Here is a 25,482-nt window from a genome sequence, read left to right on the forward strand (position 1 = left end):
GTGATGTTAGGCTATTTAACACATTGGCTGCACTTCAAACCATGTTATTGTATGTGAAGTGCCTCAGAGCATTTCTGAGAGATGTGGCAAGACAGTATACAAATGAAAAGTCTTTTTAATAAAAATTCAACCTGTGTGTTCAGAGTTTATGATTTCATCAAGAGTCCAAGACTTAAATAGTCTTGTTTCTTCTAACCATCCATTATAGGAACATAGGAACAGAAGTAGACCATTCAGCCCATCGAGCCTGCCCCACCATTCAATATGATCATGGCTGATCACCCACTTCAATACCTTTTACCCACACTATCCCCATATCCCTTTATGTAATTAATATTTAGAAATCTGTTAATCTCTGCTTTAAACATACTCAATGACTGAGCTTCCACAGCCCTCTGGGTTAGAGAATTCCAAAGATTCACAACCCTCTGAGTAAAGAAATTTCTCCTCATCTCTATCCTAAGTGGCTTCCCCCTTATTTTGAAATTGCGTCCCCTGGTTCTAGACTTCCCAACCATGGGAAACATCTTAGCTGCATCTACCCCTTTAAGTATTTTGCAGGTTTCAATGAGATCACCTCTCATTCTTCGAAACAGTAGAACATACAGGTCCAGTTTCCCCAATCTCTCTCCATAGGACAGTCCCACCATCCTGGGAACAAGTCTGGTGAACCTTCGTTGCACTCCCTCTATGGCAATAATATCCTTCCTAAGGTAAGGGGACCAAAACTGTACTCAGTACTCCAGGTGCAGTTTAACCAAGGTTCTATACAATTGAAGCAAGACTTCACTACTCCTGTACACAAATCCTCTTGCGATAAAGGCTAACATACCATTAGCCTTCTTAATTGCTTGCTGCAACTGCATGTTAGCTTTCAATGACTTATTGACAAGGACAACCAGGTCCCTTTGTACATCTACACTTTCTAATCTCTTACCATTTAAGAAATACTCTGCACATCTATTCCTCCTACCAAAATGGATAACCTCATATTTTTTCACATTATATTCCATCATATTCTTGCCCATTCACTAAGTCTATCCAAATCTCCTTGAAACCACTTTGCATCTTCTTCACAACATACATTCCCACCTAGTTTTGTGTCATCTGCGAACTTGGAAATATTACATTTAGTCCCCCAAATCCAAATCATTGATATATATTGTGAACAGCTGGTGCCCAAGTACTGATCCTTGCAGTACCCCACTAGTCACAGCATGCCAGCGCGAGAATGACCCGTTTATTCCTACTCTCTGTTTTCTGCCTGTTAACCAATCCTTAATCCATGTCAATATATTACTTCCTATCCCATGTGCTTTCATTTTTCTAACCAACCTCCTGTGGGGGACTTTATCAAAAGCCTTCTGAAAATCCAAGTATACTACATCCACCGACTCCCCTTTATCAATTCTGTTAGTAATATCCTCAAAAAAATTCCAACAGGTTCGTCAAACATGATTTCCCATTCATAAATCCATGTTGACTATGCCCAATCAGATCATTATTATCCAAGTGTCCATTTATCACATCCTTTAGAATAGATTCTAGAATTTTCCCTACTGCTGATGTAAGGGTAACAGATCTGTAGTTCCATTTTCTCTCTCCCCCCTTTCTCAAATAGTGAGGTGACATTTGCTACCTTCCAATCTGCAGAAACCGTTCAAGAATCTGGAGTATTTTATAAGATGATCACCAGTGCATCCATTATCTCCATAGCTACCTCTTTCAACACTCTGGGATGTAGATTAACAGGTCCTGGGGACTTATCAACCTTCAGCCCCATTAATTTCTCCAATGCAACCTTCTTGCTAATACTAATTTCCTTCAAATCCTCATTCTCCCTAGTCCCTTGGATCTCTAATTCTAGGAGATTTCTTGTATCTTCCTCAGTGAAGACAGACACAAAGTAATCATTAGCTTCTCAGCCATTTCTCTATTCCCCATTATAAATTCTCCTGACTCTGCCTGTAATGGACCCACATTTGTCTTAGCCAAATGTTTCCTTTTTACATACCTTTAGAAGTCCATTTTTATGTTTTTTTAACTGTTATACTATAAACGATTTTAAATTGGGAGCAGGATAGCATTAATAAATTATTTATTCTCATGAGTTCATGGGTTTGTGATGTATTGTTTGGCTATATGGTCAGAAGCTAGACTGGAGGGATTTGAGCAAGGAGTTTTCAGAAAGATGAGCACCTTAGGAAGGAAGATTGGAGAGTGTCGACAGTTGGAGCGGATGGATAGGCCAGGGGTAGATTTTTTTGAGGAGTAAGATGATGATGTTGAATTTTAAGGGGAGCAGGATGATTCCTGTGCAGAGAAAACTAGGGTTTAGGAAGTGAAATCAAGGTCAGAATTTAAGTGGGGAGAGAGTTACATGAACAAGAAAAGCTTGGAGAGGGCAAGGTGAGGGATTGCAGAAAATACAAGAATTCTGGACTAGAGTGAGCGGGCAGGCAGCAGGGGAGGTGGGAGGAAGATGAGGCAGCTACACAAATGATCTTGGTGACAAAAAAGTCCAATGAGTTCTGAGTATGTGGTGGCTGATGAGAGGGAGGAGCAGGACATTCCAGAAAGTCAGGTGGTGAAGGATGGAATTGGAAGCAATCTTTACACACTTTTATAAGCATCTATTTACAGAGATACACATTACAAACATGCACCTCCTAACCCAACAACCACAGTTCCAGTTTGTTCCTATTTATAGCAGCACAAGGGAATCTTCAGTTAATGCCCACCAACTGCATACATACGAACATACAAATATACAAATTAGGAGCAGAAGTAGGTCATTCAGCCCCTCGAGCCTGCTCCGCCATTCAATATGATCATGGCTGATCTGTTTGTGTCTCGAAGTCCACACTCCCATCTACCCCCAATAACCTTTGATTCCCTTGCCTGACAAGAATCTATCTACCTCCACGCTAAAAATATTCAATGACCCCACCTTCACCACCTTCTGAGGCAGAGTGTTCCAAAATCGCACAACCCTCTGAGAGAGAAAATTTCTCCTCATCTCTGTCCTAAAAGGATGACCTCTAATTTTAAAACAGTGCCTGCTAGTTCTGGACTCACCCACAAGAAAAAACATCCTTTCCACATTCACCTTGTCAAGACCATTCAGGATCTTATATACTTCAATCAAGTCTCCCCTCACTCTTCTAAACTCCAGTGAAAACAAACCCAGTCTGTCCAACCTTTCCTTATAAGACAACCCGCTCATTCCAGGTATCAATCTAGTAAACCTCCTCTGAACTGCCTCCAATGCATTTACATCCTTCCTTAAATAAGGAGACCAAAACTGCACACAGTATTCGAGATGTGGTCTCACCAATGCCCTGTATAACTGAAGCATCACATCCTTACTTTTATTTTCAATTCCTTTGTAATAAAGGATAGCATTCGAATAGCTTGCTATACCTGTATACTAACTTTTTGTGACTCATGCACTAGAACACCTAGATCCCTCTGCACAACGGAATTCTGCAGTCGTTCTCCATTTAAGTAATACTCTGCTTTTATGTTCTTCCTGCCAAAGTGAATAACTTCACATTTTCCCACGTTATACTCCATCTCCAGATTTTTGCCCACTCACTCAACCTGTCTATATCGGTCTGCAACCTCCTTATGTCCTCTTCACAACATACTTTCCTACCTATCTTTGGGTCATCTGCAAATTTAGCTACCATGCCATCACTCCCCTCATTTAAGTCATTGATATAAATTGTAAAAAGTTGAGGCCACAGCAGAGACCCCTGCGAGACTCCACTCGTCACATCCTGCCAATCAGAAAAGGACCCGTTTATGCATACTCTGTTTTCTGCCAGCCAGCTAATCTTCTATCCATGCTAATATGTTACCCACTACACCATGAGCTCCTACTTTGCGCAATAACCTTTTATCTGGCACCTTGTCAAATGCCTTCTGGAAATCCAAGTACAGTATGTCAACGGGCTCCCCTTTATCCACAGCACATGTTACTCCTTCAAAGAACTCCAATAAATTGGTTAAATATTACCTCCCTTTCACTAAACTATGCTGACTATTCCCAATTATCTTGAGTTTTTCTAAGTACCCAGCTATAGCCTCCTTAATGATCGATTCTAACAGCTTCCCCACAACAGGCATCAAGCTAACTGGCCGATAGTTACCTGTTTTCTGTCTCTACCTCCTCCCACACCCCCACCCCCTTTCTTGAATAGAGGGGTTATATTTGCTACTTTCCAGTCTGATGGAACCTTTCCAGAATCCAGCAAATTTTGAAAAATTAATACCAACGCATCTACTACCTCATTAGCTACCACTTTTAAGACCCTAGGATGAAGCCCATCAGGACCTGGGGACTTGTCAGCCCGCAGCTCCATCAGTTCGCTCAGTACTGTTTCCCTGGTGATTGTAATTTCACCAAGTTCCTCTCTTCCTTCCACCTCCTGATTTACAGCTATTACTGGAATGTTTTTTGTATCCTCTATAGTGAAGACAGAAGCAAAATATTTGTTCATTGCTTCCGCCATTTCCTTATTATCTACTATTAACTCCCCATTCTCACTCTCTAGAGGACCAACATCACTTTACTTACTCTTTTCCTTTTTAAATACCTGTAGAAACTCTTGATATCCGTTTTTACATTTCTAGCTAGCTTCCTCTCATACACTAATTTCTTTCTCCTGATTAACCTTTTAGTCATTCTCTGCTGCTCTTTATATTCTGACCAATCATCTGACCTGCCATTCATGTTTGTGCAATTATATGTTTTTTCCTTAAGTTTGATGCTTTCCTTAATTCTTTAGTTAACCACGGATGGTGGGTCCTCCCTGAGAATTTTTCTTTATAGTAGGAATATACTTATTCTGAGTATTCTGAAATATCCCCTTAAATGTCTGCCACTGCTTCTCTATTGATTTATCTCCTAGCCACTTCACTTCAGCTAGCTCAGCTTTCATGCCCACATAGTTGCCTTTATTTAAGTTTAAGTTACTAGTCTTAGGCCCACTCCTCTCTTTCAAACTGGATGTAAAAATCAATCATATTGTGGTCGCTGACAACACAATTACATACAATTAATATACAATTAACAGCATTGATAAAGTAATCAGAAATACCCTTGTTAGAGATCTGACTTTGAGTACAGAGAGGCCATCAGGTCAAAGGAGTGGCCAAAGCGAGGTAGATAAGGAAATTTATATGGTGAGATTGGTAGCCAAAAGTACAATGAAGTCGGAACAGAGGGAGTTAGGGAATTTGATGTGCAGATTGAAAGGACAAAGAGTCACTGGTGCAGAGGCTAATGGAAGGGAGGGCATCTCAGAGAGGAAATTGGAGTGGGAGTTTGGGGGTGTTGAACAATAGGTGACAAGGATTTTATATATCAAGCAAAAGCAGCACAATTAAAATGAATTAATTCAATGATAGAATGGGCAATAAAAAAAACAGCGCTCAACCCACAGCCTCTCAAACTCTACCATGTAGGGCAAGAGCAGGATGATCATGGGAACAATGTTACCTTCAAATTCCTCTCTAAGTCACACACCATTCTGATGCGAACATAGACCACTGTTCTTTTATCCTCAGCAGGTCAGGCAGCATCTGTGGAGAGAAAAACAGAGTTGACATTTCAGGTCAGCATGAAAGATCACACAGACCTGAAACGTTAATTCCGTTTCTCTCTCCACAGATGCTGCCTGACCTGTTGAATATTTCCAGCATTTTCTGTTTCTGTTTCAGATTTCCAGCATCCGCAGTATTCTTTTATCCCTGGGTCAAAATTGTGGAACTCCCTACCTTAGACCAACATGAGAGCATCATCACCACAGGACGGTGATGGTTTAGGAAGACAATCCCCTTTCCACGGTAAATAGGGTTGGGCAATAAATGTGGCCTTGCCAGTGTCACCCATACTTCAAGATCAAATTTTTAAACGACTATGGCTTGGATTTTGTGATCAGTGGCACTGACCTCAAAGATCTAATGATCTCTGTGTGGGAATTTCCCTTTTCCTTATGGCAGTTTTCATCTGGGGCCAAACTAAAGGGATGGCTTGGCATGCAACAGTAGTAATATCAGACAGCCAATCAAGCTGGGGAGGCAGTGGTGTAGCAATAACGCTCTCTAGACCAGGCTAGTGTTCTGGGGCTATGGATTCAAATCCCACCACAGCAGATGGTGAAATTTGAATTCAGTTAATCTAGGAATTAAAAAGCTAGTTTAATGAAACCATTGTTTTTTTTTTTGTAAAAACCCATCTGGTTCACTAATGTCCTTTAGGGAAGGAAATCTATTATCTACATGTGATTCCAAACCCACAGGGTTGCCTCTTAAAATGCCTTCTCAAATGACCTAAACAAGCCACTCAGTTCAAGGGCAATTAGAATGGGCAATAAATGTTGGCCTAGCCAGCAATGTCCACACCCCACAAAATGAATTAAAAAAAAATTCACATATGGCAAAGCAGTTAAAAGTGCTTAAAATTCTTCACTCTTAATTTAAATTTTCAGATAGTGAAATAAATGTATGACTATTAAGATAGAAGGTAAAATAAAGATAAACAGACTTCTACAAATAAGAAAAATGTTTTTAAACCAAGTGGAACTTTTAATCATTCTGGACAAATTTGACATTCTATAAATATGAAAATTAGCTTTTCAGGGCCAACCAGGGTGTTTGGCAGTAATAATAAAAGTTAGTACGTGGCTTAAAAACCCATTCACATCTCATTCAGCAAGGTGCAAATTTGTCCAGGGTTTTTCCAGCGAGACTAACAAAATTAGAGTGGAAATTCTCGTCAATGATTGCAAGGGAGATTGTACTTTGTGGAAATCTCTTTGGCGCACCCTATGGAGGAGCGTGCAGTCAGTCGCTGACAGCAACTTCTGAAGTTCTGCGTTATTCGTCGCATGTTGGAGCTCCCGATGTTACTGTCGGTGTCAGTGCAGTGAGGAGGGTGAATGCTGGTAGTTTAGCCGTCATTCCGCAGCAAAATCCAAGCCAATATAAACAAAGATAACAAAGGACCATCTTTGCAGAGGGAACGGAAAGAATGAAAAGCATAAAAGAAAGACCTGTAACTAAGAGAACCATAATAATAAAATCAGTAAAATTATGTCAACACTCAATATTCATACAGACCAATGCATCATAGTATTTACACTTTGGGAGACACATTGGTTAATATGGGTATATAAATTTCTTTACGTGAGTGAGATGGTTAATATGAGTTACGTGTTGCTAGGTAATGAAGGTAAACAATGGTGACTGTGTGCAGTACAGTGCCAGCTGAAATTGCATCCAGTTAATGTAACAAAGTAACCAAGTTGGGAGGAAATACTCCACCCGGAAACACATAAAAAGGCAACGGACTGAAATAGGATTTGGGAATAACCCGGGATCCATATTTCAAAGTTTCAGGTAGGTTACCACCTAACAATTGTTTCACTATTAATGATGCAATATCAAGGTGAAATGTACTCTATACATTGCATTGCAAATCTTCATTGCATTAGTAACCAATCTTTAGGTCAATATATTCAGAACATTAGTATATTCCATCAATGTTATTTTACTGACGTTTAATCGTGTTCGTTTATTTAGAGGGTTTATGTTCCATGTTTAAACCCAAAACGAAGATTAACCTGGGAAACGTGAATTAATGTCATGCTCGATGTAAACGGTCTGAGAGCAAATTGTGAAATTGTTAGTTTGTTATTTTTGTTGTTGCGCGTTTTTTCCCCTCAATCTTCAACTTTGCTCCATCACGTAATCACGCAATAAATAGGACAAGTGCAACAATAACATACGTTTACAAATGCTGAATGCGGAACTGTAATACGAAATGTCAATATAACCTTTATGCTATTTATAAGATTGTTCCATATGCAATCTTCTTCTTTGGCCTCCTTGTCTCGAGAGACAATGGGTAACTGCCTGGAGGTGGTCAGTGGTTTGTGGAGCAGCGCCTGGAGTGGCCAATTCTAGAGTGACAGACTCTTCCACAGGCGCTGCAGATAAAATTGGTTGTCCGAGCTGTTACACAGTTGGCTCTCTCCTTGCGCTTCTGTCTTTTTTCCTGCCAACAGCTAAGTCTCTTGGACTCGCCACACTTTAGCCCCGCCTTTATGGCTGTCCACCAGCTCTGGCGATCACTGGCAACTGACTCCCACGACTTGTGGTCAATGTCACAGGACTTCATGTCGCATTTGCAGACGTCTTTAAAGCGGAGACATGGACGGCCGGTGAGTCTGATACCAGCGATGAGCTCGCTGTACAATGTGTCCTTGGGGATCCTGCCATCTTCCATGCGGCTCACATGGCCAAGCCATCTCAAGTGCCGTTGGCTCAGTAGGGTGTATATGCTGGGGATGTTGGCCGCCTCGAGGACTTCTGCGTTGGAAATACGGTCCTGCCACCTGATGCCAAGGATTCTCCAAAGGCAGCAAAGATGGAATGAATTGAGACGTTGCTCTTGGCTCATATGCGTTGTCCAGGCCTCGCTGCCGTAGAGCAAGGTACTGAGGACACAGGCTTGATACACTCGGACTTTTGTGTTATATGCAATACACAGAACATTACAGTGAGGCACTAAGAGCACTATGCAAAGTCAGTGCCTGAGTTTCACCCCATCTTCCTCTTAGGTTTGCGGCTGACCATGACATGACTAAAATACCATTCAAGCAGCACAATGGGTTGTATTAGCATAAATTTTCACTTTAATATAATTTGAAGATGCCTTGTAAACTGTTCTCTTGGATATTCACCGAATACATAAAGAGAATTCACTGCTGAGCAAAAGTCATATAATCAACTGGGATTCATTTTTAGCATATTTTAATGTAAAATATCACATATTTGTGTAACCTCATATTTCTGGATCTTATCCTGATACTCAAAAGTATCTCATGTAACAAACAACTGTCTCATTACACCTTTCTAAAGACTTACACTACAAAGTGTGACCTCACAAGTATCTTCAAACCCTCACACGTTCAACAATAACAGCTTGCATTTCTCGAGCACCTTTAATGTAATGAAACGTCCCAGGGCACTTCACAGAAGCATTAGGGATCAAAATTTGATACTGAGCCTCATAAGATAGATTTTAAGAAGTATCTTATAGGACAAAAGTGAAGAAGAGAGCCAGAGAAACAGGAAAGGAATTCTAGAGCTTTGGGTCCTGGCAACTAAAAGCATGGTGGAGTGATTAAAATCGGAATGTTCAATAGGCCAGAATTTGGGGAGTGCAGGGATCTGGAGGGGTTTTGAGGCTAAAGGAGATTACACAGATAGGGAGGGGTAAGGCCATGAAGAGATTTAAAAACAAGGATGAGAATTGTAAGATCAAGACATTGCTTGACCAGGAACAAATGTAGATCAGTAGGCACAGGGCGATGGCTGAACTGGATTTGGTGCAAGTTGGGACACGGGCAGCAGAGTTATGAATGACATCAAGTTTGTGGTGGGTAGAATGTGGGAGACCAGGCAGGACTGCATTGGAATAACCAGAGCTAACAAAAGCATGGATGAAAGCAAAATACTGCAGATGCTGGAAATCTGAAATAAAAACAGAAAGTGCTGGAAATACTCAGCAGGTTTGGCAGCATCTGTGGAGAGAGAAGCAGAGTTAATGTTTCAGGTCTGTGACCTTTCATCAGAACATGGATGAGGTTTTCAGCAGCAGAAAGCTGAGGCCAGGTTGAAATTGGGCAATGCTGGAAATATACAGTCTTAGTGATGGTGCACATGTGTGGTAGGAAGTTCATTTCAGGGTTAAATATATCACCAAGGCTGCAAACAGTATGTTTCAGCCTTGGTGTTGCCAGGAAGAGGGATGGAGTCAGTGGAGAAGGAATCGGGTTTGTGACAGGGAGCAAAGACAAAGGCTGGAGAAAATTTCTGCTCATCCAATACTGGATGTCAGAAAAGCAGTCAGACAATTTAGAGGCAGAGAAGGGGTCAGGAGAGGTGGAGGAGAAATAGAGTTAAGCATTGTCAGCGTACATGTAGAAACAGACGCCATGATTTTGGATGATGGGGCTGCATGTAGATGAGAAAAAGGAGGGACCAAGATAGATCCTTGGGGGACACCAGAGGTAACGGTGCAGCGTGAGAAGAGAAGCCGTTGCAGGTGATTCTCTGGCTATGACAATATATTTACAAATGAAACCAGGCAAGGAGTCCCACCCAGCCGGACGATGGAGAGGTATTGGAGTAGAATTTTGTGGTCAACCGTGTCACTTAGGTACTGTCCCCCTCTCCTTCAAATCTGCCATCATCAACCCTCTCTAGTAAAAAAAAACCTTTGAGCCATCCATCCTTGCAAACAACCGTGCCATTTCAATTCTACATTTCTTCTCCAAAGTCATTGAATGTGTTGTTGCCATTGGCTGCAGACAGGTTGAGGAGGAGGTGGGATAGTTTACCTTTGTCACAGTCACATAGGATGTCATCTGTGACTTTGGTAAGAGCCATTCGGTACAATGACAACCTGAAGGAGTTCCAAAAAAGATGGGCACAGATTTAGGAGGCAACAACACGTTCAATGACCATGGAGAGGAAATGTAGATTTGAGATGGTAGTTTGTAAGGATGGCCAGCTCAAGGGTTGTTTTTTTTTCTGGAGAAGGTTGCTGATGGCAGATTTGAAAGAGAGGGGGAGGGGGACAGTACCTAAGGAGAGATAATCATTAATAATGTCAGCTAACATAAGAGCCAGGAAGGGAGGTTGGGCAGTCAGGACTTTGGTAGGAATTGGGTCTAGAGAGCAAGAGGTGGGTCTTGTCAACAAGATGAGCTCAGAGAGGGCATGATGGGATAGAAAGAAATTAGAGAAAGATGCAAATGCAAGGAAAGGACATGGGGGAACCTTAGAGGAAGTTAGGTCCTGTGGGCCAGGGGAAGCGAGGCAAGCAGCAGAGGCAGTTGATCAGATGGTCTCAATCTTAGTTACAAGAGGCCCATGAGCTCATCGCATTTAGGTCAAAAAGTCATAATTGGCTCCAAGAGCCACTTATCTGTTAAGTTACCAAACAAATATTCAGTTGATTAGGTGTGAATTAATTGAAGAGTGGCAAAAAGTGCCAGTAAGGAAAAGTGATCAGCAATCAAACCCTTCAAATTTTTTAAGAACAGCCATTCTAATGAGCAAGTATCACACAACTGAATTTTCCATCAGCTGCCATTTTTATTCTTCCCTCAGGCAATGTACACATCTTGCTAAACTTACCCTAAAATTTGGTTCTTTAATATTGGAGATACCTACAAGAAGTTTCTCCTGTGCAAGCCAGCCAATCTGTCTGGATTCTGGGGCTTGAATTTGAAATTTCACATGGGCCTGTGTGTTGGCAGTTTCCCGCTCCCGTAAAGAAACTCTGGAGATAACTTTCACCTTGGGTGCAGGAGAACATATGAAGATACAAGCATATGTAATTGAAGGGCAGGAAAAGACCAGCTGGTCCATCAAGACTGCCCCACACCATGATGGCATGAGCACCATGATATCATGGTGGATAAGAGCATGAAGGTTATGCTAGAACTGTATAAAACACTCAGCTAGAGCTACAGTACTGCGTACCATTCTGGAAACCACATTATAGGAAGGATGTGATCACACTAGAGAGGGTACAGAGGAGACTTACGAAGATGTTGCCAGGACTGGACGTTTTTAACTATGAGAAAGGTTTGGATAGGTTGGGGTTGTTTTCTTCAGAACATAGGAATTTGAGGGGAGATTTAATTGAAGTGCATAAAATTATTAGGGGAATAGACTTAAAGTATTTGATAAAAGATTAGAGGGGAGCTGAGGAGAAATTTTTTTCATCCAGTTGCAGGTCTAGAGCTCACTGCCTGAAAGGATGGTTCAGGCAGAAACCCTCATCGCATTAAAAAAGGATTTAGCTGAGCACTTGAAATGTCGTAACCTACAAGGCAACAGACCAAGAGCTTCAAATGGGATTGGACTGGTAGCTCCTCTTCGGCAAGCACAGACATGACAGGCCAAATGGCCTCCTCTGTGCCATAAAGTTCTATGATTCCAGAAACTAGCAAATGCTGATCAGTGACCCATATTAAACCCACAAGCGAGTTATTGACTTCAACAGAATTCATTGTCTTCTGCTATATGTGAACTAGAAATGGAAAGAAATGCCTCATGAGAGTTACAGTTTTCAACTTCCTCCCATGAAACTGTGATACCCAAAGTAAACCATGACAACCCAAGCACAGAATTTACAAATGACAACTGTGACTCACAAGTGGTGGCAAAACATAAAAGATTTTTTTAAAGTGCTTATACAGTCTGAGCTATTAATGAAAATTATCTGAGCTAATGAAGCTATTTGGGATGTCTTTTCTGTGCTGAGGACAGGTGCAAAGACTAGGCTTGCATTCCCTCAAGTATAGAAGATTAAGTGGTAATGTAATTTAGGTGTTTAAGATAATTAAAGGAACTGATAGCTCAGGAGAGACAGTGGCACAGTGGTAATGTCACTGGGCTAATAATCCAGAGGACAGGCTAATGCCCTTGGGGGCAAGGGTTAAAATCTCACAATGGTGGCTGGTGGAATTGAATGCTAGTCTTAATGGTGGATGCAACTATCATCAATTGTTGTAAAAATCTGTCTGGTTTAGGGAAGGAAATCTACCATTCTTACCTCATCTGGCCTACATGTGACTCCAGACCCACACCACTATGTTTGACATTTAACAGCCCTCTAAAATAGCAAGCCACTCAGTTGTCTCGAGCAATTAGGGATGGGCGGCAAATGCTGGCCTTGCCAGTGATGTCCACATCCCATGAAAGAATGCAAGAAAGGGTAGAAAGAGAGAAGCAATTATTTTCCCTGGTAGGGAAGTCCAGAATAAAAAGGGGAATAACTTTAACATTAGAGTTAGGAAGGATTTCTTTACACAAAGTTTAGTGGAAATCTGGAACTCCCTCTCTAATCTATTTGTTAATTGAAAATTTAAAAACAGGGATTGATAGATTTGTGCTAGGCGAGAGTGTTAAGGGTTATGGAGCTCAGGCAGGCAAGTGGAATTAAGATACAGATCAGCCATTATCTAATTGAATGATGGAACAGGTTGTAGAGGGTGAATGACCTATTCCTGTTTCTATGTCATCCACTTTGGACCTAAGAAAGATAAATTGAAGTAGCCAAAGCATTTAACTAGGTAGACAGGTGCAAAAAACAATCAAAAAACCTAATGGAATGTTGGCCTTTAGCTCAAGAGGGCTGGATCTCAAATGAGAGGAACTTGTGCTTCAGTTGTACAGAGCCTTGATCAGATCTCACATGGAGTACTCAGTTCAATTTTGGGCACTGCACCTCAGGAAGGGTGTATTGGCCTTGAAAGGAGTACAGTATAGATTCACCAGAATGATAATGGGGCTTAAAGAGTTAAATTGTGAGGACCGGTTGCATTAACTTGGCATGTATTCCCTTGAATTTAAAAAAATTTAGGGGTGATCTGATTGACATATTTAAAATGATAAAAGGATTCAATCCAGTAGATACAAAGAAACTATTTCTTCTGATGGAGGAATCATTAAGGAGGGGACAAATACATGAGGAAGCACATTTTCACACAAAGGATGGTAGAAACCTCTGCGCCAAAGGGCTGTGGATACTGGGACGACTGGAGATTTCAAAACTGAAATCAATAGATTTTTGTTAGGTAAGGGTATCAAGTTAAGGTGGGTAAATGGAGTTGAGGTACAGATCAGCCATAATCTAAATGAATGGTACAGCAAGCTGGAGGGGCTGAATGGCCTACTTCTGTTCCTGTCTTCCTAAAGATTCTTGCGTTGTGAAAGCTTTTGGTAACTGCTGGTTAAATAGAATTACAAATATTACATCTCTGAGGCCTACATCTTTAAATATCAAGGTATGTAAATTTTTTAGCTGAAATCAATCATATGATGTATTGCTACAGTAAATGTATTGTCTTACAGCACTCTCATGTTTATATTGCAATGGGGCAGTAGTTAACCTCAACTGATGCATTCCACATCCTGTAATTCCTATGAACCATGTCACAGGGCCACCATATCCATTGAATTAAATATGGCCAGGAGGAATAAATTAATAAAGATTAGTAGTGTCATTTAGCAGCCAGTAACTTCTGCTCCAACTAACATGTTCTGTGCTAAGAGCAAAGTTGGGAGATTTCTGACCAAACTGTTGCAGCTTTCAAGTTTCAAATTTTGTGTTGGTATTAGATCCTTTAGGTTTAGTGTTACACTTGTTACAGGGTCAGAACTGTAAAAGTTTGTTGTGGATGAGTTGTCTCATGGCTTTCTAGCAGAACTAAATTAATACCTTTAATCTACTTCCTATGAAGGCATGAATGAACTGAAGGCTATTCTAAGAGAACTGGAACAACGCTATTTACTCTTCAAACAGCAGCAATTCACATTTATTGCAGCTCTGGATCACACGCGTGAGAATGCCCATGACAAGACCAAACCTGTGTCTACACTTTCACAGGTAACTATGTGTTTATTGTATAGTAGCTATTCATAAAGGAGGATTCAATGTAAATCAGAACTGTACTAAACAGGGCTATTTTCTGACTATTGTTTGCTTCTATTGAAAATCAATTAAAATCCATCCAGATCGACATCTAATCTACATATAAACATGAAAGTACTTCCACTTACTTTATATATCTACAATTAAAGTCCCGATATGGCTTATCAGATGTCGTGAAGATCAGTCACTCAATAAATTTATTTCATCGCTGTAAAGTCATTTCATTTTAACTCTGGTAACTCATTGGTAGGTCCGGATTTGGAATATCATGTTTAATTTCTGAACCCTCCTTGGAACCTTGAAGGGTTCAGAGAAGAATGACATGGATGATTTCAGGAGGGACTGGAAGAACTGAAAGAGATGGTTGAAGAAATATGATCCAGATTTGTAAATTTCTAGATTATTTAACATGATTATTTAATGTGATTTCTGAGTATAGAATCATATTGCACAGAAGAAAGCCATGAATTATTGGAGAAATTGCATATAAGTTGATTTTGTGGTGTTAAATATCTATGAATGTACAAAAAAATCCAAAAAATCTCATTAACCCATCACTATCACGTTTATTAAGTGAGCATTCAATTCTCAATGTAAAATAATGGTTAAAATCTCCCAACTTTTCCCAATATCTATTTTATCGCAATAATTTGTTAATTACTGCATTTTGTGGTGAAGAAAGACTTTGAACAATTTATCATAATGATATCATTGGTGATTAGGGTGGCACACTACTTTTTCATGTGTAGGTGACATTGTCTGGAATGATTAGATAAAATTGCCCTGTCTCTGCAAGTAACAAAGGTTGTTTTTGAAGTGACCCACAGAATAAAACTGTGCCTCTAATCCAATATATTATTGGCAGTCTCACTCATTGTGGCCAAAGCAATGGCTGATATGGGAAATAGGACCATGCACACTTCTGCAGTAGGGATGTAGTCGTCTAGCATTTAAAGCACTTTGGATTTATTCTGGTTGCTTCATATGAGCAACATCATGGCAGAAGGACTCCTTTGATCACTGTTTTAGCATAGCAGTGAGATCTGTTATTTTAGATCACTTTTATGGTATGGCTAGAAATAGTAAACATAGTACTTCTGGTATCACTAGCACAAAATGGCCAGAGGAAATCATCCTCCTTTTTTGGACCAGACTTATGCTGATCTGGGAATGTTACACTTTTAGCTGTTTCACCCGACCCCTCCCAATCTCCGATGAGATCAAAATTTAGCAAATGTCAACTATTTCTTTTAGACTGGAAAATGACACAAGCTTAAAAATTATGGATTTTCTGGAAATGTGCAGTCTTTCCATGATGAATAATTATTAAATACACAGTACTTTTTATATTATTTAATCGGTAACTTTATATTATGAAAACCATTGCAGTACAGTGGACATGGTTTACACCTGCAATCCCCTCAGTTCAACTCTACTGCCATCAATGACACCAGGTACTTTCAATCTCTGGAAGGCATTTTAAAAAATCATCATAGGCTACTCTTGTGTATCTCAAGCCAGCAGGTTTTAAAATATTGGTGGAGGCTTAGGAGCAGGCGGGAAGCCTAGAATAAAGCTATATGCCTGCCATCTGAGCTGCAGACAGTCTGTGACACAGAAACGTTGAAGGGGAAGTAGAAATAACACTTTTAAATCGGAAGTTTCATTGCAAAAAGCGCTCATCTCAGTTATTCAATTAATATTTTCTGAATTCCAGGAATGATGTGGAGACAAGTCGTGACTAATGGCAAAACCCTACCACCTTTTATCGTCGCTAACTGATACCATTAAATTAATTTAGATCTTTATTTTAATTTTTCTCCATGCAGGTTCAAAATTACCTGGACCATTACTGTAACAATTCAACCGACAGGCGAATCTTGATCATGTTCCTGGATCTTTGCAAAGATCTCAGTGAGTTCTGTAGTCAATTACAGGATATAAATCCCAAAGCATGCACACCTGATGATAGACTGGAGAAGTGCAAACTCCTTCTCAGCTGCAACAATGACATGTCCAAGATCCGAGCCAAGTAAGCCTTATAAAATTACTATAAAAGTCTATGTATAGGGTCTGCATCAATGTGGCCAATCTAACTTCACAATGATACACAATTTTGCTAAAGCAAGACTTGTCTTGGTCTGATCCAGTAGCTCAAGCAATTAAATGTTTTACTGAATAAAGGTCACAAGTTATATCCCAGAACTCATTTACTGCAATTCACTTACCTCAGATCAGTAAAGAAAGAAAAAACTTGTATTTATATAGTGCCTTTCACAAACTCAGGATGTCCCAAAGCACTTTACAACCAATTAAGTACTTTTGAAGTGAAGTCACTGTTGTAATGTAGGAAATACAGCAGACAATTTGCACACTGCAACCTCCTAGAAATAGCAATGTAACAATGACCAGCTAATCTGTTTTAGTGATGTTGGTTGAGGGATAAATATAGGACAGGACATAAGGAGAACTCCCCTACCGTTATTTGAAATAATGCCATGGGATCTTTTGCATCCACCTAAAAGGACAAGTAGCTCCTCAGTTTAACATCTGAAAGACAGCACCTCCAATAATACAGCACTCACACAGTACTACACTGGAATATTAATCCAGCTTTCATGCACAAGTCTCTTGAGCAGGGCTTGAACCCACAACATTCTGACTCAGAGGCAAGAATGCTACCACTGAGACACAGCTGACAGTTTAGCAGCCTCATAGCTGGGTTTATCTGACAGATTCTTACATAGAACTTAGGTACTAGTCAAAACCTTTGGCATATTTTAAACTTAAGAATTTTTAAAAATTCTTGTCATAAGATGTGGGCATCGCTGGCTAAGCCAGCATTTATTGCCCATCCCTAGTTGCCCTTGAGAAGGTGGTGGATCCTTCTTGAACCGCTGCAGTCCATGTAGGGTAGATATACCAACAGTGCTGTTAGGAAGAGAATTCCAGGATTTTGACCCAGCGACAGTGAAGGAACAGTGATATAGTTCCCAGTCAGGTGTATGGCTTGGAAGAGAACTTGCAGATGGTGGTGTTCCCAGGCATCTGCTGCCCTTGTCCTTCTAGGTGGTAGAGGTCACGGGCTTGGAAGGTGCTGTGGAAGGAGACTTGGTGAGTGGAATTAGACCAGAGAACCCTTCAAGTGTCAAAATCTTGGTAATAGCTTATTCATGTCCAATAAAAACATACTTTGCATATACATTTTGGCTGCTGTTCTGGACCCAGGTTCAATACTTCCATCCCCTATTTTCTCTCTTGGTCCTTCTTAGGCTTCACTACTGTCTCCTGCACTTCCTGTCACCCAGTTGTACCACGTTTCATTTCTCCCCTCTTGCCTAATTGCCCTTCTAATCCCTACCCCAACCTATCGTTATTCCTTTGCCTTTCTACTCTTCTACCATTGCCCTAATCTTGAATCCTCATAGAATGAGCCCAGAGCTACACAATGTGCCTTTCTTGGCATTCTCTGAAGGGTCCTTTGAGGCACTCCTTGCTGTGTCCTCATGAGCAGCAAATCCAACTACTCCATCTGCCTCCTTCACTGACCTTTCCTCCTAACGTACTCACTGGTGCTAACCTTGGTAACCTTCTTCCTGTTCCATTCACACTATCCACTGCTCCTCTCTTGGACTCTGCCAGTGGATCCACACATTCAGATAGAGTGACTTCAATTTTACTTCTTTACTACTTTTCCATGCAAGGGCCTTTTACTCCCTGATGCACTATTACCATTAAACTCTCTGTCCCTTCCTGTCCCACTTGGCTTGTCTTTACCCATATCAATATACTTTTCTATTGCCTCAACTTTTATCTTTGGATTTCTAAATTTCCCTTCACCCGAACCCTCCTCCTCCTCTATTAGGTTAAAGTCATTTTTCCCTACTCTGACCATATTTGCTGGCACACTCTTATGGTTGTACGTTCCATCCCTTCCTGTCACACTCTGGTTACCATTACCCATATCACTACCCTGCACTATTGCCTTGTCCTTTCTCTTTAACTTTCCAAATCTCCCCTCACATGAACCCCACCCCACTATTTTGTTTAAAGTCCTCTCTACCACATTCTAAGTCTGTCACTCATTTTTCTCCCCCAAGATATTTCCCTTTTCTCCATCAGCCTCTGCACTGAGTGATTCCTCATTTTTGGTGATTTCAATCTCCATTTCACTTCCCCTTCTCATCTCTCCCTTGAATTCACTGCCCTCCTGTCTGTCTACTTCCACCTCCATAACAATGCCTGCCTCCACCCTACCTCGGCCCACGAGCTACTGAAATCCTCCACATTCAGCTATTCCAAAGCTTAAGCTAATTTCCAAATCACTTGGTAAAGCAAACATATATATACCGTTAAAGCTTGAGGATAGGCACGTTTCTAGTTACTGCACTAAGGGAATCATACTGATGCATAACTGGAAAATTTTACATGCTGAACAAGATCCAACTACTGCATCCTGGAATATGCAGGAACAAGTTGATAATTCCTTTCAGCTAATGGAGTTATAGTTCTGGAATGAACATCAAGTGAAAGCCAAAGCTTTTGAGAGAAGCTGAGTCCTGCAAGAGAGAAATGTTCATGAAGGTACTGAAAGGCATGACGATTTTATAGCTAAGCTTAAATCATGTATTGGGAAGTACATCATTTTTAATGTTCTTATTATATAGTAAACCTTATTTTGTGTTCTGGCTATTTGACTGTGAAAAAGAAAATTGGCAGGCAAATGATTATTGAATTCCTATTTATTGGCAGCCGAAAGGATTTTGGAAAAATATAGGAGTGACTTCATTGTTTCAGAGTCTGCTCTTTTTTAGTACATCTTGCTCACAGCTTATCGTTGATTTTTTTTTTTACAAAATTGAATTATGAGTCAATCAGATCAAAGAGTAGCACAAAAGTTTGCATATAGAATATGTGGCACCTGAAGTGTGACAGGGACTGCAATGTGATGATTTATTATATTATAGATCATGAGATGTGGAAATGACATCCTGTCTTCACAACTCTTACAAGTGATGTTACCATTCACTCTGGTCTATAAATATATTACTTCAAACTGATGAGACCGAAGCCTTGGAAAGAGTCATAGTCTACAGTTTTTGTGGAAGTGATTCATAGACGAAGGTGTTAGCTACATTGACAGCCACATCTATTGAATTTTCATTGTTATCCATTTGCCAACTTATGCCGGCTGACTTTTCTGCAGGAATTCTTTCTTTCTGCTGTTAACACTTTGCTTGCTTCAAAGTTTGTGGTGTCACGCTTCACAACAAATTTCTAGACTATGTAATGTTCAGCTAAATTTTCCCAGGATGAGCATTACACACCTTAGATGTTTGCCTCAAGCTAACTTTGAAAAGTTTCTTCTGACTCTCTACTGTCTCTTTACTGCCATCACATGCTATAGAATATGACTTTCAGATACCATTGATCTTGCATGCAGAATACACCTCCAGGCCACCAGAATTTCACTTGTGTAGCCATGGCTTTGATGCCAATCATGTTGGCACATTCCTGCACCCTGGTGTTTATCACTGTCTTTTCATGCCATTTAATTTTCATGAGAGATTGTAAATGCTTTTGATGTTTCTTGCTGTTTCACACACTGATGGTGACGAATTAAGGTTTTGCAACCATTTGAAAACATAGTGAGCACATTTGTATTGTGCACCCAAAACTTTGACTTTTCTTCTGAGCTTCAAACTTCCATTAGTTTTAAACACAGCCTTCAGTCATTGATCTTGGCGATGTGGCAGCTGATTTCCTGATCCAACTGTGCCTCACTACCTAGGTATGTAAAACTATCCACAGCATTTAACTTTGTTGCCCGATCGCAATCTTGGGTTTGTTATAAAATTGATGGGAAGCACTCTATACATCATTTTCATTATTTTTAAGGGGATGTTCAACCCATAAGAAAGAGAAGTTGAGGACTGGGACAGATCAACCATGATCTTATTGAATGGCGGGGCAGGTTTGAGGGGCTGAATGGCCTGCTCCTGCTCCTATTTCTTATATTCTTATGTTCTTATAATGAAAGGTCAACCAAGCAAAGCAATTGATAATATGCTGCAGATTAATTTCAGAGGGCATAAATATAGTGCAGTTTTTGGCAAATAAAAGTTCGCAAATGCACCTTAGTTCAGCCTGTGTTGAAAATCCTGCCAGCTGCCTGAAAATATATGTAAAAGCCTTTGTTCAAATCCCTTACAGCATCATCCAGCGTAGCTGTGAAAAAGCTCAGGGAAAGTACAAAATGTTGCCTGACACCATTTGCTAAAGAGAAAAGAACGATTTGCATTTATATTGGCACTTAATTATGCCTTTACAAACATTTCAAAGCATTTCACATATGAACAACGTTGAAGTGCCATGACTGTTAATGTAGGCAAATAAGTAGTCATTATGCACACAGCTGATCCCACAAACAGCAATGAGATGAATGACTCATCCATCTTTTATGGAGGTGTGTTGGCAGAATAAGAAACATAAAAAATTAGAGTGGGAGTAGATCATACAGCCCCTCCTGCCTGCTCCGCCATTCAGTATGATCATGGCTGATCTTCTACCTCCATTTCAATTTCCTGCCCACTCCCCATATCCCTTGTTTCCCTGAGAGACCAAATATTTGTCTATCTCAGCCTAAAATATACTCAAGCATCCAAAACCCTCTGGGGTAAAGAATTCCAAAGATTCACAACCCTTTGACTGAAGAGGTTTCTCCTCATCTCTGTCCTGAATGATTGACCCCTTATCCTGAGACTGTGTCCCCGTGTTCTAGGTTCTCCAGCCAGCAGAATAACTTCTCGGTGTTTATCCTGTCAAGCCCCTTCATAATCTTGTATGTTTCAATGAGATCACCCCTCATTCTTCTAAACTCAACAGAGTATAGGCCCAATTTACTCAACCTCTAATCAGCCATCTCATCCCAGGAAACTATCTAATGAATCTTCACTGTACTGCCCCCAATGCAAGTATATCCTTCCTTAAATATGGAGACCAAAACTGCACACAGTATTCCAGATGTGGTCTCACCAAAACCCTGTGCAATTGTAGCAAGACTTCCTTACTCTTGTATTCCAATCCCTTTGCAATAAAGACCAACATGCTATTTGCCTTCCCAATTGCTTGCTGAACCTCCATGCTAACCTGCTGTGCTCCTTGTACATGTACAGCCAAGTCTCCCTGTACATCAACATTTCGAAGTTACGCGCCATTTTTTTAAAAATCTGTTTTTCTGTCCTTACTACCCAAGTGAATAACCTCACACTTCCCTGCATTATACTCCATCTGCCACCTTGTTGCCCATTCACTTAACCTGCCTATGGGCTGGATTTTATAGAGGCCTCGACGTCGGGATCCATGGCAAAGGGGGCATGAAGATTGCCCTGGATGAGGCTTGCCATGGACCTTGACATCGGCAGGGCCCATCCCTATCGTGCTGGCAGTGGAGAGGCCCCATGGCGGCACCCCGTCGCTCAGCGACAGGACCGTAATTTAAATATTCAAATTCATTAACTTACATGAGTTAATGATGTTCCTGTCACCTCCTGAAGTACCACCACTATCTTCATCCCAGCGGCTGGTACTGCCGCGCCTTCGAATCCTCGTCCGGGGAAACAAGGCTCAACACCTGTGAAGAGGAGGGAGGAGGTAGGTATCTCAGTGTGGGAGGGGGGATCGGGATCAAACTATTCTGATTGCCGGTGAGGATGGTGAGAAGGGGTAATGTTAAAGGTTTGTGAACTTTTTGGGGGTTAGGTCAGGTACACAAGGTAAGTATTTTGGCGGGGGGGGGGTGGGGGTAAGGCAAGAAATGAGTGTATTGTTAATGTTGGGGGTGGGAGAGGGACTGGAAACATGTATGTAATATTTTTAAATCATTTCAATTACACTTTCCCTTTAAACGTTTAAATTAAACTTCAGAGCTGGAAGCCCTTTAAAAATGGCACAGTGGCGCTGGACGCCGTTGCCAGAAATGGATCGCTCGCCCCCTCCACATCATCGTGGGGGTGGGGTGGGGGGGGGGGGGGGTGGTGCAGTCCACCCTGGCCATGTAAATGAGCCGCCGCATATAAGATCACGTCGGTTCTGCGGAGTAAAACCCGCACGTGCGGGCCGCCATCTTTTACTGCCGCCTCCGTAATCAGCGGCGGCAACATAAAATTCAGCCCTATATCTCTTTGCAGCCTCTTTGTGTCCTCACAGCTTACATTCCCACCTAACTTTGTATTGTCAGCAAACGGAGGTACATTACTCTCAATCTTTTTGTCTAATTCAGTAATATAGATTCAGTAAATAGCTGAGGCTCCAGCACTGATCCTTGCGGCATTCCTCCAGACACAGCCTTCCAGCTTGAAAATGCTCCATTTATCCCTACTCTTTGCTTTCTGTCTGTTAACCAATCCTCTATCCATGCTAATATATTACTCCCAACTCTAAGTGTCCTTGTGTATTAACCTTTTGTGTGGCACCTTATTGAATGCCTTTTGGAAATCCAAGTATACCGGTTCCCCTTTGACTACTCTACGAGTTACATCCTCAAAAAACTCTAATAAATATGTCAAACACAATTTCCCTTTCGTAAAATCATGTTGACTTTGTCTGGTCATACTTTGATTATCTAACTGCATTGTTAAGACTTTCTTAATAATAGGTTCCAGCATTTTCCCAATGATTGATGTCAGGCTAACTGGCCTGTAGTCCCCTGTTTTCTGTCTCCCTCCTTTCTTGAATAGCATTGTCATATTTGATAACTTCCAATCTGCTGGGACCATTCTAGAATCTAGGGAATTTTGGAAAATCAAATCCAGTGTGTCCACTATCTCTGCAATGACCTTTTAGAACCCTAGATATAGCCCATCAGGGCCTGGGATTTGTCGGATTTTAGTCCCTTAAGTTTCTCCAATATTTTTTCTCTCCTGATATTAATTACCTTGAGTTCCTCACTCTTATTAGCCACTAGGTTACCCTCTATTTCTGGTATGTAATTTGTGTCTTCTACTATGAAGACAGACACAAAATATTTGTTCAACATCTCTGCCATTTTCTCATTCTCCATGATAATTTCTCTTGTCTCTGCCCGTAAGGGACTGACAATTATTTTAACTATTCCTTTTTGACATACTTGCAAAAGCTCTTACAATCTGTTTTTATATTCCTGGTTAGTTTACTCTCATATTTTGTTCCCTATTTATCAACATTTTGGTCACCCATTGCTGGTTTTTAAAACACTCCCAATCCTCAGGCTTACTACTATTCTTTGCAGCATTATAAGCCTTTCTATTAATCTGTTACTATCCTTAACTTGCCCAGTTTGCCCTTAATTCTGTAACTTTCATTAATTTTTCATCCATATAAGAAAAGCATGATGTGCTTATAGGGGACAAATCATGTACAGTTTGGGAAAATATTTTTTCCTTGTTGATTAGATTCCACCAATCTATCCAGACTACCTTCCAATTTTCTGTGCAAGGAGGCAAAGAATTCTTCATTATAGTCCCAATGCTTCACCCCAAGTCCCGATATGAAAGATGGACCACTAAGGGTTATATATATATATATATATATATACTTCCATTATAAATATGAACATAGGAATTTACAATGGAAAAAATGGACTGCAGTGCCGGAAGATGCATAATTTTTAATATATTAATAGAAAGATATATTGACAGATAATGGACAATAATATCTAAAAACAAGGACAGAATGTACAAAGTTAAAATGGGGACTGAATTAATCTGTCTAACTTGGTCCAATTACCCAGCACCCTTTGATACTACTTCATCTGAAAGCCACTCTTAGTCTTTACTCTCAGTTTGCAATATCATATGAGATTGTCCATGTAAAATTATACACTTCCAGGCAAGGCATAAAATGTAAGGTTCAAAGCAATAGCATCTAGAAATACAATTATTTTGATTCACTGAAGGATGGGGAAAAAATGGCACTAGACTTGCAGCCAAAATATGTTTGATTGGCACTGCAGTTGCTACCAGTAGTTCTCCAAGGACTAAATCTTCCTCAGGCCCAATAACCAACTAACCATGCTACATCGTAATATATTACAACCCACATCATAGGACAATGCTTTTCCTTCAATGTATTCTTCACAGAAACATAGAAACATAGAAAATAGGAGCAGGAGTAGGCCATTCGGCCCTTCGAGCCTGCTCCGCCATTAATTATGATCATGGCTGATCATCGAACTCAGTAACCTGTTCCTTCTTTCCCCCCATATCCTTTGATCCCTTTCGCCCCAAGTGCTATATCTAACTCCTTCTTGAAAACATACAATGTTTTGGCTTCAACTGTTTTCTGTGGAGTTCCACAGGCTCACCACTCTCTGGGTGAAGAAATTTCTCCTCATCTCAGTCCTGAAAGGTTTACCCCGTATCCTTAGACTATGAGCCTTGGTTCTGGACTCCCCCACCATTGGGAACATCCTTCCTGCATCTACTCTGTCAAGTCCTGTTAGAATTTTATAGGTTTCTATGAGATTCCCCTCACTCTTCTGAACTCCAGCGAATATAATCCTAGCCGACTCAATCTTTCCTCATACGTCAGTCCTGCCATCCCAGGAATCAGTCTGGTAAACCTTCGCTGCACTCCCTCTATAGCAAGAACATCCGTCCTCAGATAAGGAGACCAAAACGCACACAATTTTCCAGGTGTGGCCTCACCAAGGCCCTGTATAATTGCAGCAAGACATCTGTGCTCCTGTACTCGAATCTTCTCGCTATGAAGGCCAACATACCATTTGCCTTTTTTACCGTCCACATGCTTTACTTCAGTGACTTGTGTACATGAACACCCTGGTCTCGCTGCATATTCCCCTCTCTCAGTTTATAGCCATTCAGATAATAATCTGCCTTCCTGTTTTTGCTACCAATGTGGATAACCTCCCATTTATCCACATTATGTTTCATCTGCCATGCATTTACCCACTCACTCAA

The 25,482-nt window shown here is 40.7% G+C and overlaps 1 protein-coding gene across 1 annotated transcript in view; it reads left to right on the plus strand.

The window, feature by feature from the left end:
• The first annotated feature begins 7,269 nt into the window (after positions 1-7,269).
• The window catches only part of spaca9 (sperm acrosome associated 9), a 34,504-nt gene continuing 16,291 nt past the window's right edge, over positions 7,270-25,482 (plus strand). The window contains exons 1-3 of the mRNA XM_068011865.1: positions 7,270-7,407; positions 14,334-14,479; positions 16,354-16,556. Coding sequence (XP_067867966.1) covers positions 14,336-14,479; positions 16,354-16,556 — 347 coding nt within the window. The 5' untranslated portion in view covers positions 7,270-7,407; positions 14,334-14,335. The remainder of the gene's footprint in view (positions 7,408-14,333; positions 14,480-16,353; positions 16,557-25,482) is intronic.

Source organism: Heterodontus francisci, chromosome 32 (genome assembly GCF_036365525.1).
Source record: "Heterodontus francisci isolate sHetFra1 chromosome 32, sHetFra1.hap1, whole genome shotgun sequence".
NCBI lineage: Eukaryota > Metazoa > Chordata > Chondrichthyes > Heterodontiformes > Heterodontidae > Heterodontus > Heterodontus francisci.